The sequence below is a fragment of the Rhinolophus sinicus genome, linkage group LG03, assembly GCF_036562045.2.
Source record: "Rhinolophus sinicus isolate RSC01 linkage group LG03, ASM3656204v1, whole genome shotgun sequence".
Taxonomy (NCBI): domain Eukaryota; kingdom Metazoa; phylum Chordata; class Mammalia; order Chiroptera; family Rhinolophidae; genus Rhinolophus; species Rhinolophus sinicus.
In genome coordinates, this window is record NC_133753.1 from 91,175,533 (window position 1) to 91,198,357 (window position 22,825).

The 22,825-nt window shown below is 34.0% G+C and overlaps 1 protein-coding gene across 4 annotated transcripts in view; it reads right to left on the bottom strand.

Moving 5' to 3' along the window:
- The window catches only part of MDGA2 (MAM domain containing glycosylphosphatidylinositol anchor 2), a 790,763-nt gene that overhangs the window by 92,897 nt on the left and 675,041 nt on the right, over positions 1-22,825 (bottom strand). For all 4 annotated transcript variants that reach the window (XR_002137734.2, XM_074328196.1, XM_074328195.1 and 1 more), the window contains one exon: positions 11,386-11,655. Coding sequence is in view for 3 of the 4 variants with exons in the window: in XM_074328196.1 (XP_074184297.1) it covers positions 11,386-11,655 (270 nt within the window). In the remaining variant the exon portion in view is untranslated. The remainder of the gene's footprint in view (positions 1-11,385; positions 11,656-22,825) is intronic.

The window sequence follows — 22,825 nt, forward strand, 5'->3', positions numbered from 1 at the left end:
TATTTTAACAATATGTGTTCATGAATTTACTTTATAAACTGAGAAATTCCTCATACTATGTATAAAGCATTTTTATAAAGGAAGTGAATGAAACAATAGAAACTGAGAACAAGCTTAATGGGATTTATGGCTAAATTCCTTCATAAACGGAAACCTTGCCAACCCATCTTTGTCTCTCTTCTCTTTTGCATTCAAAGATTCATCTTTTAGATTGTCTATTGTTTGTAACTATTACAGTTTATCAGAATAACATCTAATTTTACTCTTCTCACTTCACACCAACAAGACTTCTAACTGTGTTTGCTGAACAAATGAATCAGTGAACTTTTCTCCTAATTGTGTTTCTCCTGCCTGCATTCTAGTGAGTCAGTGAGCCAGTCATTGAAAGTTCCTAACATCCCCACACGTCTTGACCCCTTAAACGGAAATGTTTTCCTTGTGTAATTTCTATCTGCTTTTCAATTCTTATCCATTTTTGATACCCAAATCATGACTATCCTTCCTTTTATAAAATATTATTTCTTTTATAACATTAATATTATTGATGAAAATATCTCCCCAAACAGAACACTCAAAATAGGTACCACCAATTTCAGTAGGACCTTGAGAGACTATTTCATCATTTCCCAGTTGTAATGCAGAAATAATATTTAACCCAATTCCTGTCAGTTTATTTTTTAGGATTTTTAAATTTTATTTTATGGTAAATAAGATGTCAGTTTAGTTGTGGTCATGTCAATGGAAACCTTCAGAAAAATTTCCCTTAAAATTTTATTTAAATAAACAAAATTTGCTGGATAATTGACAGCTCATCATTTATATTACTGGAATAACAAAAACTGATATAGAGAAAAATGGAATAACGGTGTGTACATTGTCTAGAAGTTGACAAATCTCAGTCATTAAGTATTAACTTTTCTTGCTTGACCCATACAGATAGGAAGTTGATTAAGATTATTAACATAATCTTATAAAATGCATTTGGAGAAAGTGCTACATTGCAGGCTTCTCTTGTTATGTTCATGAAATAGCTTCACATAATTCACATTCTTTACTAAAATACATTAGCATAAAGTGCAATAATAATTAAAAAGGTATCAATGTTCTTTTCATAATTAACAAAAATAAACATTGAAAGAAGATACTTAAACTTGTGTGAAAACTTATAACTTACTTTTAATAGTTTGCTTCAATAAGTTAAGTTCACTTGAATATCATACCCTATAATATAATTCAATTTTCCTTTACAGTTACTCCTGAAATTATTTCATACTTAGAGAAAATATGTTTATGGACATATCTACTTGGGAAATGATTTAACTGCAACAAATTCAAATTGTCTAAATCAAAATATTTTTATTTCAACATTTGAAATGTGGAATGAACACATTGAATTTTATAAGTTCTGAAAACCACCTTAATGTATCAAAAATGTAGCCTTTTTATTAATATCTAAGAAAGCAGAGACCATTAAAATAAGGCCCAAGAAGATGGCTTCCAGGCCTATTTGCTAAGAGGCAGAAACTCTGAAAATGATCATCAAATGTACGGACGATAATTTAACATGAATCCTGCCATTGGCTATTAGGAGACCAATCACTCAGACTGAAATGGGTGAGTAGGCTTTCAGAAGTACCATAGCTTAGTAATTACTTCTTGCAAAAAAAAAAGGTTTTTACCAAACCACTAAATACTTAAGCCATACATTCCCACATCAATTGGAAGCTAACGTGATGTTTCCCATTATAAAAATTCTCCCCTATTTTAAGACAGTTCTCAGAGGAGTTCATAATTTTTTTGTTAGGTTTCTGCCATATAAAGAATTAATAAATAGAGAGAAATTGGCAAATAATAATAGTAATTGATTCATTTTGTTACTAGTAAAGACTAGTTAGCTGGGTTAAAGAGATACAAAGTCTGACAATTAAGTTTGTGAACTTGTTGCGCCGATGTTGCTAACTTTTTTTTATATTAGAGGGATTATTCATTATAAATTTGTACCAACTGGACAAACAGTTAACTAAGTTTACTATTTGGAAGTCCTGAAAAGGCTGCATGAAAAAGTTACACAACCTGACTTTTTCCCATCAATTCATGACTCTTGTATCATGACAATGCACTAGCTCACATGGCACTGTCTGTGAGGGAGTTTTTACCCAGTTAACAAACAACTGTATTGGAACACCCTCCCTACTCACCTGATCTGGCCCCCAATGACTTCTTTCTTTACCTGAAGATAAAGGAAATATTGAAAGGAAGCCATTTTGATAAATTCAGGACATCAAGGGTAATTTGATGATAGCTCTGATGGCCATTCCAAAAAGTGTTCCAAAATTGCTTTGAAAGGTGGACTAGGTGCTGGCATCGGTGCATAGCTTCCCTAGGGGAGTACTTTGAAGGAGACTGTAGTGATATTCAGCTCTGAGATATGTAGCACTTTTTCTAGGATGAGTTTGCTAACTTGATTGTCTGACCTCGTATGTCAGGAAATTCAAATGGATCAAAATATACAATTTATCTATTTAAATGATTTCATATAGTGTACATAAAATAACAGTCATAGCACTGGGAAAATAGTAAGTATTCAATAAATATTAATCTCCTAATGTACCCTCCACTACAAAACCTAAACAAACAAACAAACAAACAAACAAACAAATAAATGGAAAAAATAAAATAAGACAAAACTTTCTAGGAAGCGTTCTATATTTAGTTTCATTGTCACAGTGCAGAAGCACAGGAACTTAAAGCAGTTTAGAAACTAATCTAGACAAATTTAAATGAGTTTCCATTTATTTTCTTTAAACTTTATGAATCAATTTTCAACACAACTGAGTCACTTCTGACCCCTTTTGGCATGAGCCTAGAAAACAAACTATTTATACAAAGTACTTATTGGCTTACACACCAAATATATATAGTTGTCTTGGGTAACATAAAATAAACACATATATTTATATTTACCTGATAACATTTCTACTTAACTGAATAACCCTTTTCCTCTAAAACCCTAAATGTACTTTGCCAAAAATGATGCAAAATATGAATAACACATTTTTTTTTTTTAAATAGGTTTTGATTAGGACCTGGTCCAAAAATTTTAAAAGATGATTTGGATTTGATGAAACGATTAGCTTTCACATTTGGCATGTAAATAGGAAATTGCTAAAGGTTTAGAGAAAGTTTGGAAATAAAAATTATCAATCCATTGATATTTTACTAGGAAATACCTAAGTAAGTGTAATGTGTATAAAAACCACGTTTTAAAGAAAAATAATCTGGAGAGCTCCTCTGGGAATAGAGATGATTGACTACTGGTAGAGGAGAGGCTGTATGAAGAGAAGCAAGGCGGGTTTTTAATTTTGGATTTCAGTGACCCCATTATGTACCATAGTACTTGCCCAAGGGCCTTCACTCACTAATACACTATCAAGTATTTGAGACACATACCAGAATTACATGTCTGAAGTCGCTGTTTAAAAGTGATTCTATTTGATTTACCATCACAACCATAGACTCATGGAGAAAGAACAGTCTTGAGGGATGAAAATTGTATCTCAAATTTACATAGGAATTTACAGTTTACAAAGTACTTTAAAAAATATTCACTTATTTTAGTCTTTACAGAGGTTGGGAAGGGCAAATATACAGAGGGGTATTACTTGGCTTGAACTGCAAATCTTGAAAGTTAGTAAGAACATCATTATTACTGCCCTAGGACAGACAACAATCCTTGCCTGGCTTGCAGATCATCCATCAAAAAGATCCAAATGAATATTTTGTAAGAAAGAAGAGAGGGTACACCATTCACCTAAAAACACAAAGGAAGCTGGCTTTCAAACTGAAGCCCTATCTCCCCCAACGTGTATTAGTGCAGGAATGTCAGAATAAAATGGAATTATTGGAAGTATCTTGTTTTTGAAATGATGCAGTGTATATTCCCAAGGCAGAGAGAATATAAAGCTATTTGCTTCTATTTATATTTTAAAAAAGCATTCAATTAATACATGTCAATTGTGAGTGGGTGAGGAAAACACACCAAATTTTGTCAGTGGAAGAGAGAAGCATGAGTGGAACGCTACATTTGGCTATGTCACGATGATGGCTTGAGGTTGATTTTGTGATTCTCTTTTGCTTGTATGTAAAGATCTCTAGGCTATCCTTTCATGAGTTACGTCAGTTCTTTCATATATCACAACCCTGTTTGTTAATAAGCTAACTCTAGAGTATGTATGTGGGTGGTAGCATGGGGAACAGAGACATAATTGGAACTGCAGAAGAAATTCCACAGATGCCATTACATTTCACAAGACAGTAGCAGATCCAGAAATAGAAAATTATAATATACAGGGTGGGTGTGCATTTCCTGGGAAAGCACAAGTCTCCTATTTTGTAGTGACTGTACCCTTGTTTGTAGCAATAGTGAGCACACCTTGTTCTCTGACCAATGCTATTTCCCCTGGCTTATCCTATGTATCCCATACCTAAGCAATACTGCTGGAGAATCAAATCATTGAAATATCTAGCAACTGTTTAGTTAGAAACCTAACTGCTAATTCTTATATGGACCAGAAAGGAAGCAGAAACAGTATCCGCATCCCCCTTACATATACAAGAGTATTTATGAGCCAGTATATGGAATAACCAAATAACCTACTTATTTACGAAGGCCTATGTTTTTATACACCTCCAAACCTTTCCCCTTCCTTTTTCTGGGAATCCATGAAGGACTTTTCACATGTAACCCAAAAGCCAGTCACTTCATCTCCCCTACCCTTCTTTTCTTATTCCATCAAAAGGAACAGGCAACACACCTTTCCCTCGATGTTGTATACAGGGTGGGAAAATTTTACATGAATCTGAATTATGTCACTGAACAAGGGTGTGAAAGAAATACCAATATACAAAATTTGAAAGAGTATGTCGAAAAAAGGGAAAAATCCCACGAACAACGTAATATTAAAAATTCAATATATTTTTGTTCAATCTTATAAGATCTGATACTGAAGGAGTTCTCTTTTTTCTTCTTATACTACAAATATATCTGTGTAGATGGATAACTTGTTATGAAATTCTCATGAAACACTTTGTATTGGTGTCTTTCTATTCATGACTTTGTAAGCCTGCTTCCCATGTTCTCCCTGGTCACAGAAAATATTCTCACTACAGCTTCTAAAGAATTAGAAGAAAACTTAATCTAGGGAATAAAAAAACAAAACACAGTTCTTTTTAGGCTTAAGGAAGAATGGACGCTTGATCTCTCCCAGACAAAAACAAGGCATTTTTAAGGCGCTTCTGTTGTTAGTGTTCGCTATTTATCAGACACCATGCCAATCATCTTGCATACTTTATGTTTTGTAATATTCACAGTCCTTGCACGATAAGAATATTCTTATCATTTTAATTTACAAAAAAATGAAAGTAAAGATTAAAGGTCTTTATTTTTTTATTAAAGTGTATTGGGGTGACAATTGTTAGTAAAGTTACACAGGTTTCAGGTACAATTCTGTAATACATCATCTATAGATCACCTACGGTGATCAAGACATGGAAACAACCAAAGTGCCCTTCGATAGATGATTGGATAAAGAAGATGTGGTACATATACACAATGGAATACTATTCTGCCATGAGAAATAATGAAATAGTGCCATTTACGACAACATGGATGGAACTTGAGATTATTATGCTAAGCGAAATAAGTCAGACAGAAAAAGTCGAGAATCATATGATTTCACTGATATGTGGGATATACAACTGAAAGATTAAAGATCTTAAACAACTTGCCTTATAGTAAGCAACTATTGAGTATCAAACCTGCATTCCGAAGTCCTTTTTATTCTAACATCCAACATGTTTGGATATGACTCACAGCAAATTGTGCCTTGGTAAAGGGGTACATGGGACTGAATGAAATCCAGGCTCTATTCTTCTTGCTACCACCTGTGCTCTGGTAGAGGACATACCAGATCTGCTTCAAGAATGGAAAACTTTTCTCCTAATTCGCACACAAATACTGGGCAGGCTGGTGGATTTCCTAATATGATGCTACTTCCACTAACCTGAAAAGGATTCCGACTCTGCCCATTGTGAGTACCCTGTTTCCCTGAAAATAAGACCTAGCCAGACATTCAGCTCTAATGCATCTTTTGGAGCAAAATTTAATGTAAGACCCGGTCTTATTTGACTATAACATAAGACCAGGTCCTATGTAATATAATATAATATAGGACCGGGTCTTATGTAATATAGTATAAGACTGTGTCTTATATTAAGTTTTGCTCCAAAAGATGCATTATATTATGTAAGACCGGGTATTATATTATATTATACCTGGTCTTTATTATATATTATATTATATTATATTATATTATATTATATTATATTATATTATATTATATTATACTATATTATATTACATTATATTATACCTGGTCTTATATTATAGTAAAATAAGACTGGGTCTTATATTAATTTTTGCTCCAAAAGATGCATTAGAGCTGATGGTCTGGCTAGGTCTTATTTTCAGGGAAGCACGATACTGAAACTTAACTTATAATTTACCCCTGGGACTCAACCAGAATTGCCATATTATATATTATCTGAAAGTGTTATCAACTCAGGAGTTTATAAAGATAAGGATTGACTAAATGTCTATAATGAGAATTCCATGTAGTTTACTAAGATTTTAACTCGGACGTAATGAATATATAAGATGAAAATAAATGTATCCAGTCTTCTCTAAAGGCATACATTTCCTAAAAGCATAACAGTTTCAAAATATCCAAAAGCGTTGTGATCGCTTAAAAGAGCACTGGTGTGTGCATGGAGGGAGAACAGCTGGGTGACCTGACCCAGTGGCTCAGCCTGGGAGAACTGAATGTGCAATGGTGTACTTACAGACCACATTAGCTTCTTGGCATCGCTGCTACTGCACATGTGGGCAGTCCATTGATGAATATGAATGTGCTGAATATCATTCAGGCAGGGAGCAAGAGGTGTTCAAGTGAGTTGGAGAGGAGCCCAGAAGGTATGCTGTTTATCTTCTAGGAACATTTATTTTCTCCAAAACATATAACTTGAATTAATAAAGTGGATTTAGGTGTGAATAAAGAAAACTCATTATTGAAACTGAATCATTGGGACTCTCAAAGAATAAGGCAAAGATCTGTGAAGATGACTCTTAGCATAAGAAAAGCTTAGAGCACAAATAATGGTTCTTGTCGTATGCTAAGAAGCACTGGCCTGAATCTGACTGCAAAGCAGGTATCTGCCTGCAGTTATATCCTGAGGCTTCTAGTAACTATCGTTTAATAGTCCTTTAGAAATAGACAAAATTCATTAAAGTAATGAAAGAAGGTATCTGAAGTAATGGGAAATTATAGGACTTTGGTCACATTCTCTGGTCTGAAACCCAAAGAGAATTAATAAAAAGAAAACGTCTACTGACTTTCTCAGTTTAGGGCTTTGTCACAAAATCTTCCTTGAGGAAAGACTTGCGGATAAGGTTGCAGGCAATCATCTGTGGAATCTCTCTCCTGAGCATTTAAGGTCTGGTTTCTGGCATGCCTTTGGAACAAGTTTTGCACTGTTCTCATCCATTAATCATCCCTTCAGGATGATGGACAGAGGCCAGGTGCTTAAATAGATACTTGAATGTTCAGGAGATGGCTTTGATTCCAAGAACTGAAAAGTCCCGATTATTTCACAGATTGGTTTTATTACCACCCAATATCTACTGAAAAATCCAACTGTTTGAAAAGTGCTAAACAGACCCTTAGAAAATAATAGAAATACGAAGCATGTCATATTCATATACATATGTGTCCATTTCTACATTTGGGTTTCTTCGTTTTATTCTTATCTGCTGTCAGTGAATATTATGAAGGTTCTATTCTCTCAGGGGAAACTATTTATGATTTCAGTCTGTTACCCTCTTATCCTCTATAAACTGGATCTAACACCTGCCCAAAATAATATGAGGAAGTTATGAGAAATAGTTTTGGAATCCTATGGCCTACCTTGTTATGTTGATATCTCTGTCTTCCCTTTATTCTACCCAGCTATGACAGTCTTGTTTACAAAATGGTAACTATCTGAAACCTAATTCATATTTTTCTGATTTAATTTGTATAAATGACTTTTGTTACCAATATGTTAGAACATGCTATATTTTTAATATAACAGTCAGTATCTCTTAAGGGAAGGGGTATAATTGAGAAAAAATGATAGTGGTTAGACTGTGAAGATAACCAGTTTAGTGTCACCATCTAACGGAAAGTAATTTAGAGGTTAGAGGAGGAGAAAGGAACAAAAGATCCTTGCAGAACAATCAATTTTTAAAAATTATCTTGAATATATTAACACAGTATGGATAAGAAAAATTATATACATGATAGCATTAAATAGAACAAATGCCATTCATATTATGAAATACCTCCTAGTTCCAACCCTACCTTAGTTATCAAATATCATTCATTTATTCAATAATACATCTATCCGTAATATTGTGTGTATCAGTAGCTCTATCCATTTTTATGACTGAGTAAAATTCCATTTCATGAGTAGATCACAAATTGTTTATCCATTCAGCTGCTGATGGATATTTAGATTCTTGTTTCAAAATTCTTTTTATTAACATTCAGTTGAACTTCAAGCTTTTCTACTTTGATTCTTAAAGAGGACTATTAAAGAAAACTAGAAGTCCCTGGGACAATATTAGTTAAATGGTGATCTAACTGCTCATTTTTATCCTTACGAATCCTTAAAAGAGAATATGTTCTATTTTTCTATAGGGTAATTTAAATGATATGATGTACTTTTATTACTATATCTTGTCCCACATCAATAAGAATCCTTCAAAGGCAATTGTTTTTTTACCCATTGATACAATTAGAGCACCTTCTTTCTTTAATCCCCCCCAAAAAAACTATCCCATAAATTATACTACATCCCTTTCTTCAAACTTTTGGGGCTTATATACATTTGAATTTTCTTTGGTGACTTTGTTTTCTAACTTCAGGCTGGTTTAGATCATGCTGACTCTGCAAGATGTTCATTTGTTATCTATTATGTGATTCAAATCCTATTTTTTAACTAGCGTACAATCTGAGACCAGGAGGAAATCTAGCTCCATTTTCCTATGTCATCATGGGGTGCAGTAAGTAGATTTTGATCGCCCCAGAAAGGAATAAATCTGATATGGATTGTGCTGTAGAAGGAGACAAAAATAGCCCCATGTATTAATTTGTTTCCAGTGTGTACTTTTACTTTTCAGTCTTCAGCTCAACCTCATTGTTTCATGATCTTCACATAAAATTTAAAATCGTTTTGAAGAAAAGAAAAGGAGGTTTCCCTGGAGGAGGGCACCAGGGACCTACGAGGAAGAACTGACTTGTCTGGTTTCAGGGCTAGGGCTGGAAGGGCAGCCTCATCACAGATAGAAGTGCTGGCAAAATCCATTATTCCTTTGCTGATCCTTCCTCCAAGCCAGCTTACAGACTCAGGCAGGCACAATATTGAGTCTCCATCAACCTGGCTAACACCGTTCACCCTGTCCTGGTGATTCCCTGAAACTCTACCCCACCCTACTTGCAGGCCCACCCAAGAGGCTTCCAGTTGCTTTTCCATACAAATGGCATGCCTTGACTCATGCTGTGGGCTTTCTTAAAATCTCTCAAAGGTTCAAAAACACCAAACAAGTAGCATTTGGTCTTGGCATAGTCTGTACCTCTTGCTAAGCAGCCCAAAGGCTAGCACTGTTGACTGCTAGCCTCAGTTCACAGCTTAGTCTCTCCCAGGCACCTCCAAGTACAACACAAGTGGCAACCATCTGCAGATCACTTTGTAACTCATATCAAGTAGCCTCAGGCAGGGCAAAGACAGTAGCTAACCTTGGCTTGCACCAGAGCCCCAACCAAGAGTCCCCAGAACCAACACCACAGAAACATGGATGCAGAAAACATTTTGATGCTTGCCAGATGGAAAGGAGATTGAGAGGATGGGTGAAAAAGGGGAAGAGATTAAAAAGTACAAACTGGTAGTTACAAAATAGTCATGAGGATGTAAAGCATAGCATAAGGAATACAGTTAATAATATTGTAATAACTATATATGGTGTCAGATAGGTACTAGATTTATTGGTGTGATCACTTCATAAGTTATACAAATATCTCAGTGTATGCTATGTTGCACAATTAAAAATAATACAATATTGTATATCCACTGTAATTGAAAAATGGAAAAAAAATATTTAAAAGGAAAGAATACCTGAATAGATTGAAAACCACTTAAGAAACTGAATCAGTAGTTAAAATCTCCTCTTCACCACGTCACCAGCCACCTCTGCCATAAGAATAGATTCTGGTGGCTTTATAGGTGACTTCAATCAAATATTCAGGGAATAGCTAATGTCAATCTTACAAAACTGTTACAGAATTTGTACTACATATGTATTACTTATTTTGTACAGTTGAAGACATTTCTTTGGCAACAATAAACATCTGAAATATCGTAGAGGTTAGCCCTATAGGGTGGGAGGCAGAGAGTCATGTGATCAAGCTGGTACACATAGCATAGTTTGACTGTCCTGATAGTATTTTCTTAGTCTAGTTGGTAGACAGATGGTTGTTTGTTTTACTACTTTTTATATATATATTTTTTTTTTTACTTTTTATATTTTTTATACATCTGAAATATTTCTTAAATTATTTTTAAAAAGCATAAAAAGGAGTATGTCCTTTTAATGTATGTCTAAACCCTAGCTAAAAAAGAACAGATTTACTTTAGTATATAAATTATAAAAAATAATTTAAATACCTAAGATTTAATAGATTTGATGCTTCTTTTAATATATTAAAAATAACATGAAAAAGTATTGAACTTGTCTTTAATTATGATACAACTCCACTGCTTTCCCTTTGAATATCTGAGAACCTGTGTTAAGCCAAGGACAAAATGAAGATTCACCATTTATTAAGGGGTAATAAATAAGTAAGAAAAAAATTAAAAGACAGCACTCTTTCTGTTATTAAGACAATCACAGCAGGTGTCAGTCATAAGGAATATTAGACTTGCAGAAGAAAATATGTATTAATACTTGAAATTTGATCTAAATAAAACTAGTCCAGATTTGTTACTTTACTATTGAAACACTCAAAATAACCGACCTCATCTGCACATCTACTTGAGTTCACATAAACTTCCAAACTACTAAAATAGACTTGCCTTGAAAATAAATGGGCAGCGCTCTAACTAGAGCAGTCAAGCTGCTCATAATATGATATGCTCCATCGATTTGCAAAATACTTTCATTCTCATATTAGCATAAGTCTAAAATACCTTGATCTAAAAAACACATATTTAGCAAAATATTTGGAATCTTACCTGTAACAAGAAAGCTGCATCTCCCGGCTCCAGCTTCATTTATGATGCTACAGTTATAAACCCCATAATTTTCATTGGAAAGACTCTTCACCGGGTATTCCGTGTACTCTTGAGAGTCAAACTGACCTGTCCGTAGTAATTTGTTGCCCAAGCGCCACTCATAGGTCAATACCCGTATTGGATAGGCTCTCAGAACCCGGCAGCTCATAGTGATACTTCGTTCCTGTCCTTGTCGGATTTCAAGGAATGCTGGTTCCACAGCAGGAGGATCTGTAGAAAAGAGATGTGAAAACAAAGACAGAGTATGTAGGTTACAATAAGCCAAAATAGTCAGGTGGGTAAGTGATAAGAGAGGACATTACAAGTAGGGGGATTAGTATCTACAGAGAAAGGTAAGGAGAACACAGAGAAAGGTGGAGGGGTGGGGCAGGGAGGGTGTGGAGCACAAAAGGTTCATGAGGGATTGGGAGGAAATAAAGATGGAAAGAAAAGTCAGAGATGCTATTCAAAGATCGTTGAATGTCATGATATGAAATTTGGATTTTGTCCTGTTGGTACTAAGGGTCTTTCAAAAATTTTTAAATGAAGGCTTCATATGATTAAACCAATCTTTTAATAAGAATATTGAGACAGATAAGAGGAGCATGAACCTCAAAGGGAAGAGTCTAGTTACAGAGAAAATGGCAACATCATTGGTGAAGACCTGAACTAAGACAACATCGGTGGGACCACAAATGATGCCTGAGACAATGAGGTGGATACCACTGGTGTGAGCAATGGAGCTGGAGGGATGGTTTGGGGAATGGTGGGCATGTTGAATTTGTGCACCTATTAGTCACACAGTAGAAATGCCTAGTAGGCAAGTGTTTCTTCATTTCCAAACATATGGGTTATATTTTATCTCTCTCTTTTGATCTTTTGCTTAATGGAAGCAAGGTCAGAGAAATAGTCCATAGGTTTTCAATCTTCTGTAATTTGTTGAAACTATTTTTTGTAGCCCAACATATGATTGATTATTGTTTTGTGTGTGCATGCTTCAAAGAAGGAACAGTCTGCAGTTTGGGGTTGTGATGTAGATCTATTGGGTCAAGCCAGATAGCTGAGTTGTCCAAATCATCTAGATAGTTGTCTTTTTTTTTTTTCTTCTTTCCCTACTTGTTTTACTTAGATTAATTTAGAAGACTGTTAAACTTTTTTAGAAGGGGAGTAGTTTTCAAAAAAAATTCTTGTAGTTCTGTCCCTTTTTTGCTTTACATATTTTCAGGCTATGCTATTAAGTACACACAAACTTAAAATTGCTTTATGTTATTGATAAATGGAGGGTTTTATCATTATAAAATAAACTCCTCTATTTCTATTAATGCTTTATTTAAAACTATTTTGTCTCACATTGATATAGTAACTCTGGAATTAACTTAGCTATTATTTGGCAGTTATGTCTTTTCCATCCTTTTATGTTTTCAGTATCCTTATATTTCACAAACATCTTTTTAAAACAGCATGTAGTTATACTTTATTTTTTTCAATAAAGTCTGATGATATTTTTATTTTACTCAGAGCATTTAGCACTTTATTCACCTACATTTATTATAACTACTGGTATGTTTGAGTACAAATGTACCTTCTTATTTTGTACTTTCTATGTTTTTGTGTTCTTTTCTTACTTTGTCTTCATTTAGACTAATGGATTACATCATTATTCCAATCTTTTTCCTGTTGCTAATTGGGAAATCAACTACTCTGTTTCTATCATTTTATTAGTTATCTTAAAGTATGAAACATGAATACTTAAGTTGTTCGAAAACATCAGTTAATACCACTACCACCCACATGAACAAAGTAAGATTCTTAGAACCATTTGATCCTTTTACTCCCATTCCAACATTTGTTACTGAGCCATGAATGTTAATTCTCTTGTTTTATTAAAACCTATTGGACATTATTGCAATTTGATACCTGCAGTTTCTTTAAGACTTATCCAGATATATGCTAACTTATTCGTCCTTAATTCCTTCTTTGGGGAAGGTTATAGACCTTCCATATCTGCGATCACTTTCCTTTTGTCTAAAGTACATCATTTAGAATTATCTTTACAGATGATGTATTACAGAATTGTACACTTGAAACCTATGTAATTTTGCTAACCATTATCACCCCAATAAACTTTAATAAAAATAATTATCTTTTTTTATTTTATAGTTTTTTAAAAAGTTTATTGGGATGACAATTGTTAGTAAAGTTACATAGATTTCAGGTGTACAATTCTGTATTATATCATCTATAAATCCCATTGTGTGTTCACCACCCAGAGTCAATTCTCCTTCCATCACCATATATTTGATCCCTTTTACCCTCATCTACCACCCCCTTCCCCCCTTACCCTTTGGTAATCACTAAACTATTGTCTGTGTCTATGAGTTTTTGTTTCTCATTTGTTTGTCTTGTTCTTTTGTTGTTTTTTTGGTTTATATACTACATATCAGTGAAATCATATGGTTCTATGCTTTTTCTGTCCGACTTATTTTGCTTAGCATTATATTCTCAAGATCCATCCACGTTGTCACAAATGGTCCTATTTCATCTTTTCTTACCGCCGAATAGTATTCCATTGTGTATATATACCACAACTTCTTCATCCATTCATCTATCGAAGGACATTTTGGTTGTTTCCATATCTTGGCCACCATAAACAAAGCTGCAATGAACATTGGAGCACACGTGTCTTTATGTATAGATGTTTTCAGATTTTTTGGGTAGATACCCAGGAGAGGGTTTGCTGGGTCATATGGTAATTCTATTTGTAATTTTTTGAGGAACCTCTACACTGCCTTCCATAGCGGCTGCACCAGTCTGCATTCCCACCAACAGTGTATGAGGGTTCCTTTTTCTCCACAGCCTCTCCAACACTTGTTACTATTTGTCTTGTTGATGATAGCCATTCTGACTGGGGTGAGGTGATAGCTCATTGTGGTTTTTATTTGCATTTCTCTAATGATTAGTGATGAGCATTTTTTCATATGTCTATTTGCCATTTGTATGTCCTCTTTGGAGAAATGTCTCTTCAGGTCCTCTGCCCATTTTTCAATTGGGTTGTTTGTTTTTTAGTTGTTGAGTTTCATGAGTTCCTTGTATATTTTGGATATTAGCCCCTTATTGGAGGCACTGTTTGCAAAAAATCTTCTCCCATTCAGTTGGTTGTCTCTTTATTTTGTCGTTGGTTTCTTTTGCTGTGCAGAAGCTTTTAAGTTTGATATAGTCCCATTCATTTATTTTAGTTTTTAATTCCCTTGCCTTTGGAGTCAAATTCATAAAATGCTCTTTGAACCCAAGGTCAAAGTACCTATGTTTTCTTCTATGCAGTTTATTGTTTCAGGTCTTATGCTTAAGTCTTTGATCCATTTTGAATTAATTTTGGTACATGCTGACAGATAGCAGTCTAGTTTCATTCTTTTTCACATGGCTTTCCAATTCTCCCAGCACCATTTATTGAAGAGGCTGTCTTTTCTCCATTGTATGTTTTTTGCTTCTTTGTCAAAAATTATCCTTCCATATTTATGTGTTTCTTTTTTTTTTCTGAGTTGTCAATTCTATTCCATTGGTCTATGTGTCTGTTTTTCTGCCAATACCATGCTGTTTTGATTATTGTTGCCCTGTAGTACATGCTAAAGTCAGACAGTGTGATACTTCTGAACTGTCTAATCTTAATTTTCTAAAAAAAAAATATTTTAACTTCATTCTTAAAATATATTTTCCTTATGCATAGGATTATAGGTTAGCAGTTACTATATTCCAGCACATCAGGATATTATTCCACTGTCTTCTGAAGACCATTATTTCTGTAGACTAATAAGCTCAAAGTCTCATATTTTGAAGTGCATTGTCCTTTTTTAACTCTCGCTACTTTTAAATAAAATGTTTATAATGTTTTCAGGTATGGAGTTTTATTTTACTTATAGTTTAGGATTTTCTGGGCTTCTTAAATCTATTGATTCATGTTTAGTATCTTTCATCTAAGAGATTTTTTGAAAACTCTCATCATTAGCTCTTCAAATAACACCTTTGTTCTTTTCAGTCTTTCCTCATTTGAAGAGTTTTTTTCATTGTTTTCCATGTCTTTGAACTGCTCTTCCAAAATTTCTATTTCTTGGTTCTTCTGCATCGCATTATGAATAAATTCTTCTGAGCTAAATCAATTCATTAATTCTTTCTTCAGCTTTGCTTAACATGCTAAACTCATTCATAGTGTTTTTAATGTCATTTTCATTTATAAATGTTTTGGGTAGTTATTTTGTCTACCTGTTATGTCACTATTTTTACACTTTCCCATTACTTGAAAATGTAGTAAGGCTTGTCTTTTAATTCTTTAACCAAAGGAGTTTTTTTATACTGTCTGGTATAATGGTTTAGAGGGTGTTCTCTCAGAGTGCCTTGTTTCTGTATATTCTATGTTAATTTTAATTTTGTGGAACTTGTTGTTATTTAAAAAAAATATTTATGGGGATATTTTGATGCCTAAGCTGATAGTTTCTTCCTCCAGAATGATTTATATCGACAGGTACCTATTGGCATCAATGTCTAGGATCTCATTAATCAAAGTTCTTGGCTTGAGAGTTGTTTTACTCATCTATGTGACATGAATTTGAGTTAAAAATCCACATAAAGATCGAGCTTGTGATTAGAAGTTTAAGTATGGCTTCCCACATCACCCCCCACCCTACTCACTTCAAAGGTACGTTTCTTTGCACTTGTTGGGGAGTAGGACAGAGGAGGCTAGTTTTGCTTCTGCTTTATTACCTTGTAGACATAGTCCTTTAAGTTCCCACTTCTTGGGGAAGGATTTGCAGTTCTGCACCCTTTGCCTAAAGATGCCATCAAAACTTAAACTCAAATTTGTCTGTCAGCAAATGCCCTCAAGGCAAAAGTAGCCTCATTGGACTGCTTTTGTGTGAATTTGGCATGGTATTTTTAAAATAAACACTTTAACACTTTGGATAATGTTTTTAGGACATTTCCAAGCATTTTCAGTTGTTTGCATTGGAAAAGGTTTTACACAATATTTTGTCCATAATCACATGCCTCTGATAGCCAAGTAGAAATATGGATCTCAATCTCAGAACGGAGGGTTGACAGCAGGTTACAGTTCTGGGTTATAGGTTTTGGCATGTAAAGGTAAGGTTAAATAGTAATAATCAGGAATTACAACTATTTGTTTAAGAATATTGTTTATGATTAGAAAATACACTTCTTTCTATTGATTCTACTTTCAAAATATATTAGGAGTTTATACATGTCTCTCAATCTCCACTACCACTACTATTACTTCTCCTAAGGACTACTACAAACGTCCTGAAATAGCCTCCTAACAGGCCAATGTGCTTCCTCTTTGACCATCTCCCATTCTTCTGAGATTAGCCAAATGTTCTTTCATAAGAGAAGTCAGCTGTTGTTATTCTGTTTAGGATGCTTTACTGACTCATCCATGCTTGTTAAATAGGCCTGCGAGGTTCTGCAACTTCTAGCTTTGCCATATTCTCAACCATTTTCATCTCAATCATTATGTTTCAAAAACACAGGTTTCCTCCTGTTCCTGCAAAACAACTCCTTTCTGGCCCTTTGATTTTGTTCTTTCTTCTTAAGATGTTCTTTCCTTTACTTTTTCCATGGCTGTCTGAGTCTCATCTTTTAGATTTTACATCTTTGGAAAGCCTATCCTTTAGTATCAGTTAGTAAAGTATCTTTCCTACTGTTAATTTTTAGTTGTCATTGTATTTATTTTCTGCAGAGCACCGCCATTTGTTCATATCTTATTTGTGTAAGCTCTATTGTAAAGGGACTTAAAACTCCCCAGAGTTTTTGTCAACAGAGTCATTGTTGTATCCTCTGTATCCATCAAGTACCTACATATTAGTTAGTGCCTGTCATGTGGGGTCTTAGCTCCTGCTCCCCGCACAAGAATGCAGACTATAGTGAGGCCAAAAAGGAACACCAACGGAGTAATGAATGGGGGGTTCATACCACTATATTCTTGCTGGTGGGTGGGTTACAGACACAGGAAGCAGGATCCTTACAATGCGCAATCCGCCGTCTGCTTCTCTGCCTGCCAACCAACCCCTTGCTAACTGTAACCTGTGCTTGTTAGCTCAGTCACGGCAGTTATATCAGTGGCCAATGGCTAAATGGTTACAGCAGATGGCCAATTAGTTACAGCTGATGGCCATCTACTACCCGAGCCAGCACCTTTCTGAGAGTCTGGAAACTACTCTCTGGGCCTCTGTCCCCACCAATCATTACTGATTGAACAAATGAATGCATGAATGAGTAAATAAATGAATGATGTAAAAGAGTAAAGATGTCCACAATATCTTCAATATTCCTCGCATTAAGACCTGGGTTCTATGTCTACTCTGTTATGTCTAGATGGGCTCTGTGATTACTTTGACCAATAGAATATAGCAAAAATGATGCTGTGTCAATTTGTGGGCCCCTGCCAAAAAGACCTGCAGTTTCACTTCCTAGCTCTTGAAATACTGTGGGAATCCTGACATGTGTTGTACAAGTAAGTCCCACTATCCTGCTAAAGAGACCAGGTGAAGAGGCCCTGAGATTATATAGAGAAGGAAAGGACAGAGCTAAACCCAGCCTTCAGCTGTCTCCACTAAGGTTCCAGGCATGTGAAGACATAGATCTTTCAGACCAGACCAGCCACATGCAAAGTAACTCTAAGTAATCCAGATAATACTACAATCCACACGAAGTAGAATAGCCCGCTTAAGCTCTGCTTAAATTCTTGACTCACCAGAGATTAGATAATAAGATATAATAAAATGTGATCCTTTTGAGCTTCTAGCTATATTGAAGTAGTTTATTACATAACAGCCTTCAAAATTCAGCAGTTTGATATTGTAAGTGAGGCCTCAGTAGACTGAGGCAAAAGGACAAGGGGAGAGGGCAATTGAGGGGACACAGTTTAAGTGACAGACCAAGGGATCCAAGTTAGTTCTGGAAATAAATAATTAAAAAGAATTAATGGAGGAAGACAGTCAATGGAATGAAATACAAGCACAGCTTGAAAACTTGAAAAACAAGTATACTGAGATCAATGGAGTCAAGGGAGCCAGAGTCAATAAATAGAATATTGTTGAAATTTAATATATATTCTTATGAATTTCTATTTAAGTGGCAAAATTTATAAATGTGACTAATTGCACCTAACATGGAACTATCCTAAAATGCATGTTTACTTTTTCTATGAATGATTTTCAGTGTGAATTCTTTGAATGTGTCTAACCTATTAGATTACTTCAAATAATGGAGTTTTTAGACCCTTACTATATATGAAAGGGTGATTCATGCAAACCTACAAGATTCAGCCCACTCAATTATTAATGGTCTCTAAAGACATCTGATAGTGTTGTGTTAAAATTCTTCAAACACAATGTGTTTTCATATAATTCAATAGAATCTAAGTTAGAAAGCATCCCTCAACAAAAGTAATTATTGCTGATATTTAAAAGACTGCCCAAATTATTTAGATTCCAGGGTAGTTTCTTAACCTCAAAAAAGCTAGAGAATGTGAAACTATGCACACTCATTAAAATCCAATAAAGTGTGCCCATGGATAACTTCTCCTGTGATATTAATGAGCTCAGCATTTCATTCTTTGGGACACCCATTGAGAAGGTTAGACCTTTGCAATTTTGATAAATGTTGTACTGTGAAGACTCGGAATATGATGAAAGAAAGCTACAGGTGTCAAAAAAGTTAGAGTTCACTATTCGGTAAAATCCGGTTTTCATGGTGTAAGAGTTATTCATACGCTTTATTATGAAATATTTAATTTTAAGAAACTGAAATTTTAAAAATGTGACAAAAGGTTCACTTAGAAGTGAAAAACTTAAAAGTAGGATTGTTACCATGACTAATGTGGCAGTGAACATAGGGGAACATATATCTTTACAGGTAAAAGTTTTCAGAGATTTTTGGGTAGATACCCAGAAGAGGAATTGCTTGGTTGTACGGTAATTCCATTCTTAATTTTTTGAGGAAACTCCATAATGTTTTTCATAGTGGCTGTATCAATTTACATTCCCACCAACAGTATACAAGGGTTCCTTTTACTCCACAGCCTCTTCACCACTTGTTATTATTTGTCTTGTCAATGATAGCCATTCTAACAGGTGTGAGGTGGTATCTCATTGTGGTTTTGATTTGTATTCCCTAAGAGCTAGTGATGTTGAGCATGTTTTCATATATCTGTTGGCCATTTGTACATCTTCTTGGGAGGAGTATCTGTTCAAGTCCACTGCCCATTTTTAATTGGATTATTTGTTTTTTTCTTGTTGACTTGTATGAGTTCTTTATATATTTTGCTTATTAGCCCCTTATCGGAGCTGTTGTTTGCAAATTTCTTCTTCCACTTGGTTGGTTGCCTCTTTGTTTTGGTTGATGGTTTCTTTTGCTTTGCAGAAGCTTTTTAGCTTTTTAGTTTAATACAGTCCCATTAATTTATTTTCACTTTTACTTCCCTTGCCTTTGAGGACAATATATGGAAACAATCAAAGTGTCCCTTGATAGACAATTGAATAAAGAAGATGTGGTACATATATACAATGGAATATTACTCAGCCATTTGTGACAACATGGACGGATCTTGAGATTATTATGCTAAGTGAAATAAGCCAGTCAGAAAAATTCGAGAACCATATGATTTCACTCATGTGGTATATAAAACTGAAAGCAACAAACGTAACAAAACAACAAACAAACAAAAACTCATAGACACAGACAACGGTTTAGTGGTTACCAGATGGTAAGGGGTGGAGACAGTAGAAGACGGAAAAAGGAGTCAAATATATAGTGATGGAAGGAGAACTGACTCTGGATGGTGAACACACATGCAATACATAGATGATGCATTCTAGAAAAGTACTTGTACACTTGAAACCTATATAATTTTACTAATCAATGTCTCCCCAATAAATTTAATAAAAAAATAAAAATACAAAAATAAAGTTAGCTTTTCTCTGGAAAATAAGAGTAGGATTGCTTAGGATAAATAAATAGATACCTGTGTATCTTTTGTTGAATTAAACAGAGTGATTCTAAAAATAATACCATTATATTATATACTGAATGTATTCACTTACATTAAAAATCTCTGGTTCAAAAGTTTGTCAAACAATATTCCTACATGTATACTGAAGGATGATGGTGATAATAATTATTATATTTTTGATACGGACTATTTACTAAGTGTTAAATATTGCATTAAGATAGTTTATCTTTTTGTAATAGCAACTCTTTTTATAGAAGAAGACATTGAGGCACAGAGAAGTTAAGCAAAGTCACCCAGCTAAAAAGTATCAGAATAGGATTCAAACAAGGCCATCTGTTTCCAGTAATGTATTTTCTTAATAACATTCTTTCCAATTAGAAATAATACCAATGCTTCATGATTTAGCTCTCTCCCTCAAATATAATTTTTAAAAATCTTGCCTTATTTGTTATTGAAAATTATCAATTAAAATAGATGTTGGCCTGTTCACATCATTATTTAGAATTCACAAACTTGAGTACATTAAAAATAGAAATCATGTTTTGTGAAAAGCATAAAAGTACTGCAACAAAGCCGCTAGGTTAAAGGAAAATGTTGTTAATGATGGATTTCAAACCAGATTCAAATTGAAGTTTACATAGCAATGTTCTTCATGCAAATGAATGTATGTATCCCCCATATATTAATATATACAGTAAGTCCATGTAGAATATTAGCTGCCTGGATGTAAAGTGTAACCTTTATACTTATTAAGAATTGTGATTGGAATGAAGTCATTAAAGAAAAAGTGCTCAAAATTAATTCTGATTTTAGCATTTCCTGTTCTTGTACCTGCTGATTCCAGATGTCTGACAAGTGTTCCAGATGGAAGGACGAAGAGATGGCTCTAATGTTTAAATCCATATACAAATGTCTCATTTATTTGAAAGAGTAATGCATGAAAACACCAGATTATAGAGACATTTGTACTAATGTTTATTTCTTACTAAGTGTATCCGAGACAAACACATGAGTTCTTTTAACATTGTGTATGAATATAATTTTTCTCTATTTCTTAAAAATCAATTGTCAAATTCTGATGAGCACCAGAACTTTAAGCAAAGCAATACCAATCATTTAAGAGATACTAAAGATGTTTAAATAAATACAAAAAAATCTTCAAACTAATATTAAAGAATATTAATATAACCCATTTTTAACTCTTTGCGGCAGTATGAGGTTATGGATGTTAAATAGGCATAGGTCTATCTTCAGTTTATTTATAGTTAAAAGAGAAGAATGCTCGCCTGTTTGGAGATCTTCAGAGAAGTATGATCATAATTATTTAAGCCTTAGAGGATATACTGCTAAACACATACACATTAGGGTCATTTCTTCTCAAGCCATTTCTTCTCAATTCAAATGCCTGCCCAATAAAACACTCATCAGTTTTTTGCTGTTCTCTGTGCAAAGAGATGTAGAGAAATTGTGCTCTTCATGATAATAATAGTAAAAAAATCCATCACTTAGATGAGAAAATCCAGAAGTTGGCGTGTTAACAAATTATATTCTTGCATTGTTCAATAAAAATAATGAAATTACTACTTTTAGTGTATAACAATCTTACTTTCTGTCTCTGTCTCTTTTTCTGTGTGTATGTGTCTTTCTTTCAAGTCTGTTCATTGGTCTTGTAATTATATCAATCTTAGTGGTAAGAAAAATAAAATTCCAAAAAAAAATGAATGTGAATAACCTGTTTATTACCACCAATGAACACTAAACATACTGTATTTTGCCGTGTATAATATGCTCCCATTTATAATGCATACCAACGTTTTTGGCCCAAACTTTCGGGGTAAAAAATCTTTCATTTTAATTTTTTAATTCAAATATTTATTTGTTTACATTTAGGTACTTGTTTTTTGTATTATAAAGGAATTTTAGCATTTACTTTTTAACATATTACGGTATAAGAAATTTTATGTACCAGTAACAAATTTACGATATTTATGCATCACAGAAGGCCAAAAATTCTTTGTCATTGCAAGTTCATAGTAAGTTCAACAAAACAATTATCATATTCCAGTGTATTATTTTGCATACAGATATAGTCATTGATTTCTAGAGATACACTTTTAACTCATAAGCTTAGATTAAACAATTATAAACATTATATAGATACAGAATTATTACTACTCATGTATAATGTGCATCCTTATTTTTTCCTAACAAATTTGGGGGAAAAAGTGCACATTATACACAGCAAAATGCGGTATTTGAACCCAGGCTACTTTACCTTCAAAATGTTAGCTGTTTAAACTTTACCGTGTGATTTTTTTCTAAGCATTGCCTAGGTCTGACAAGTTTGCGAACTTGTTGCAATGATGTTGCCATCCTTTTTTGATA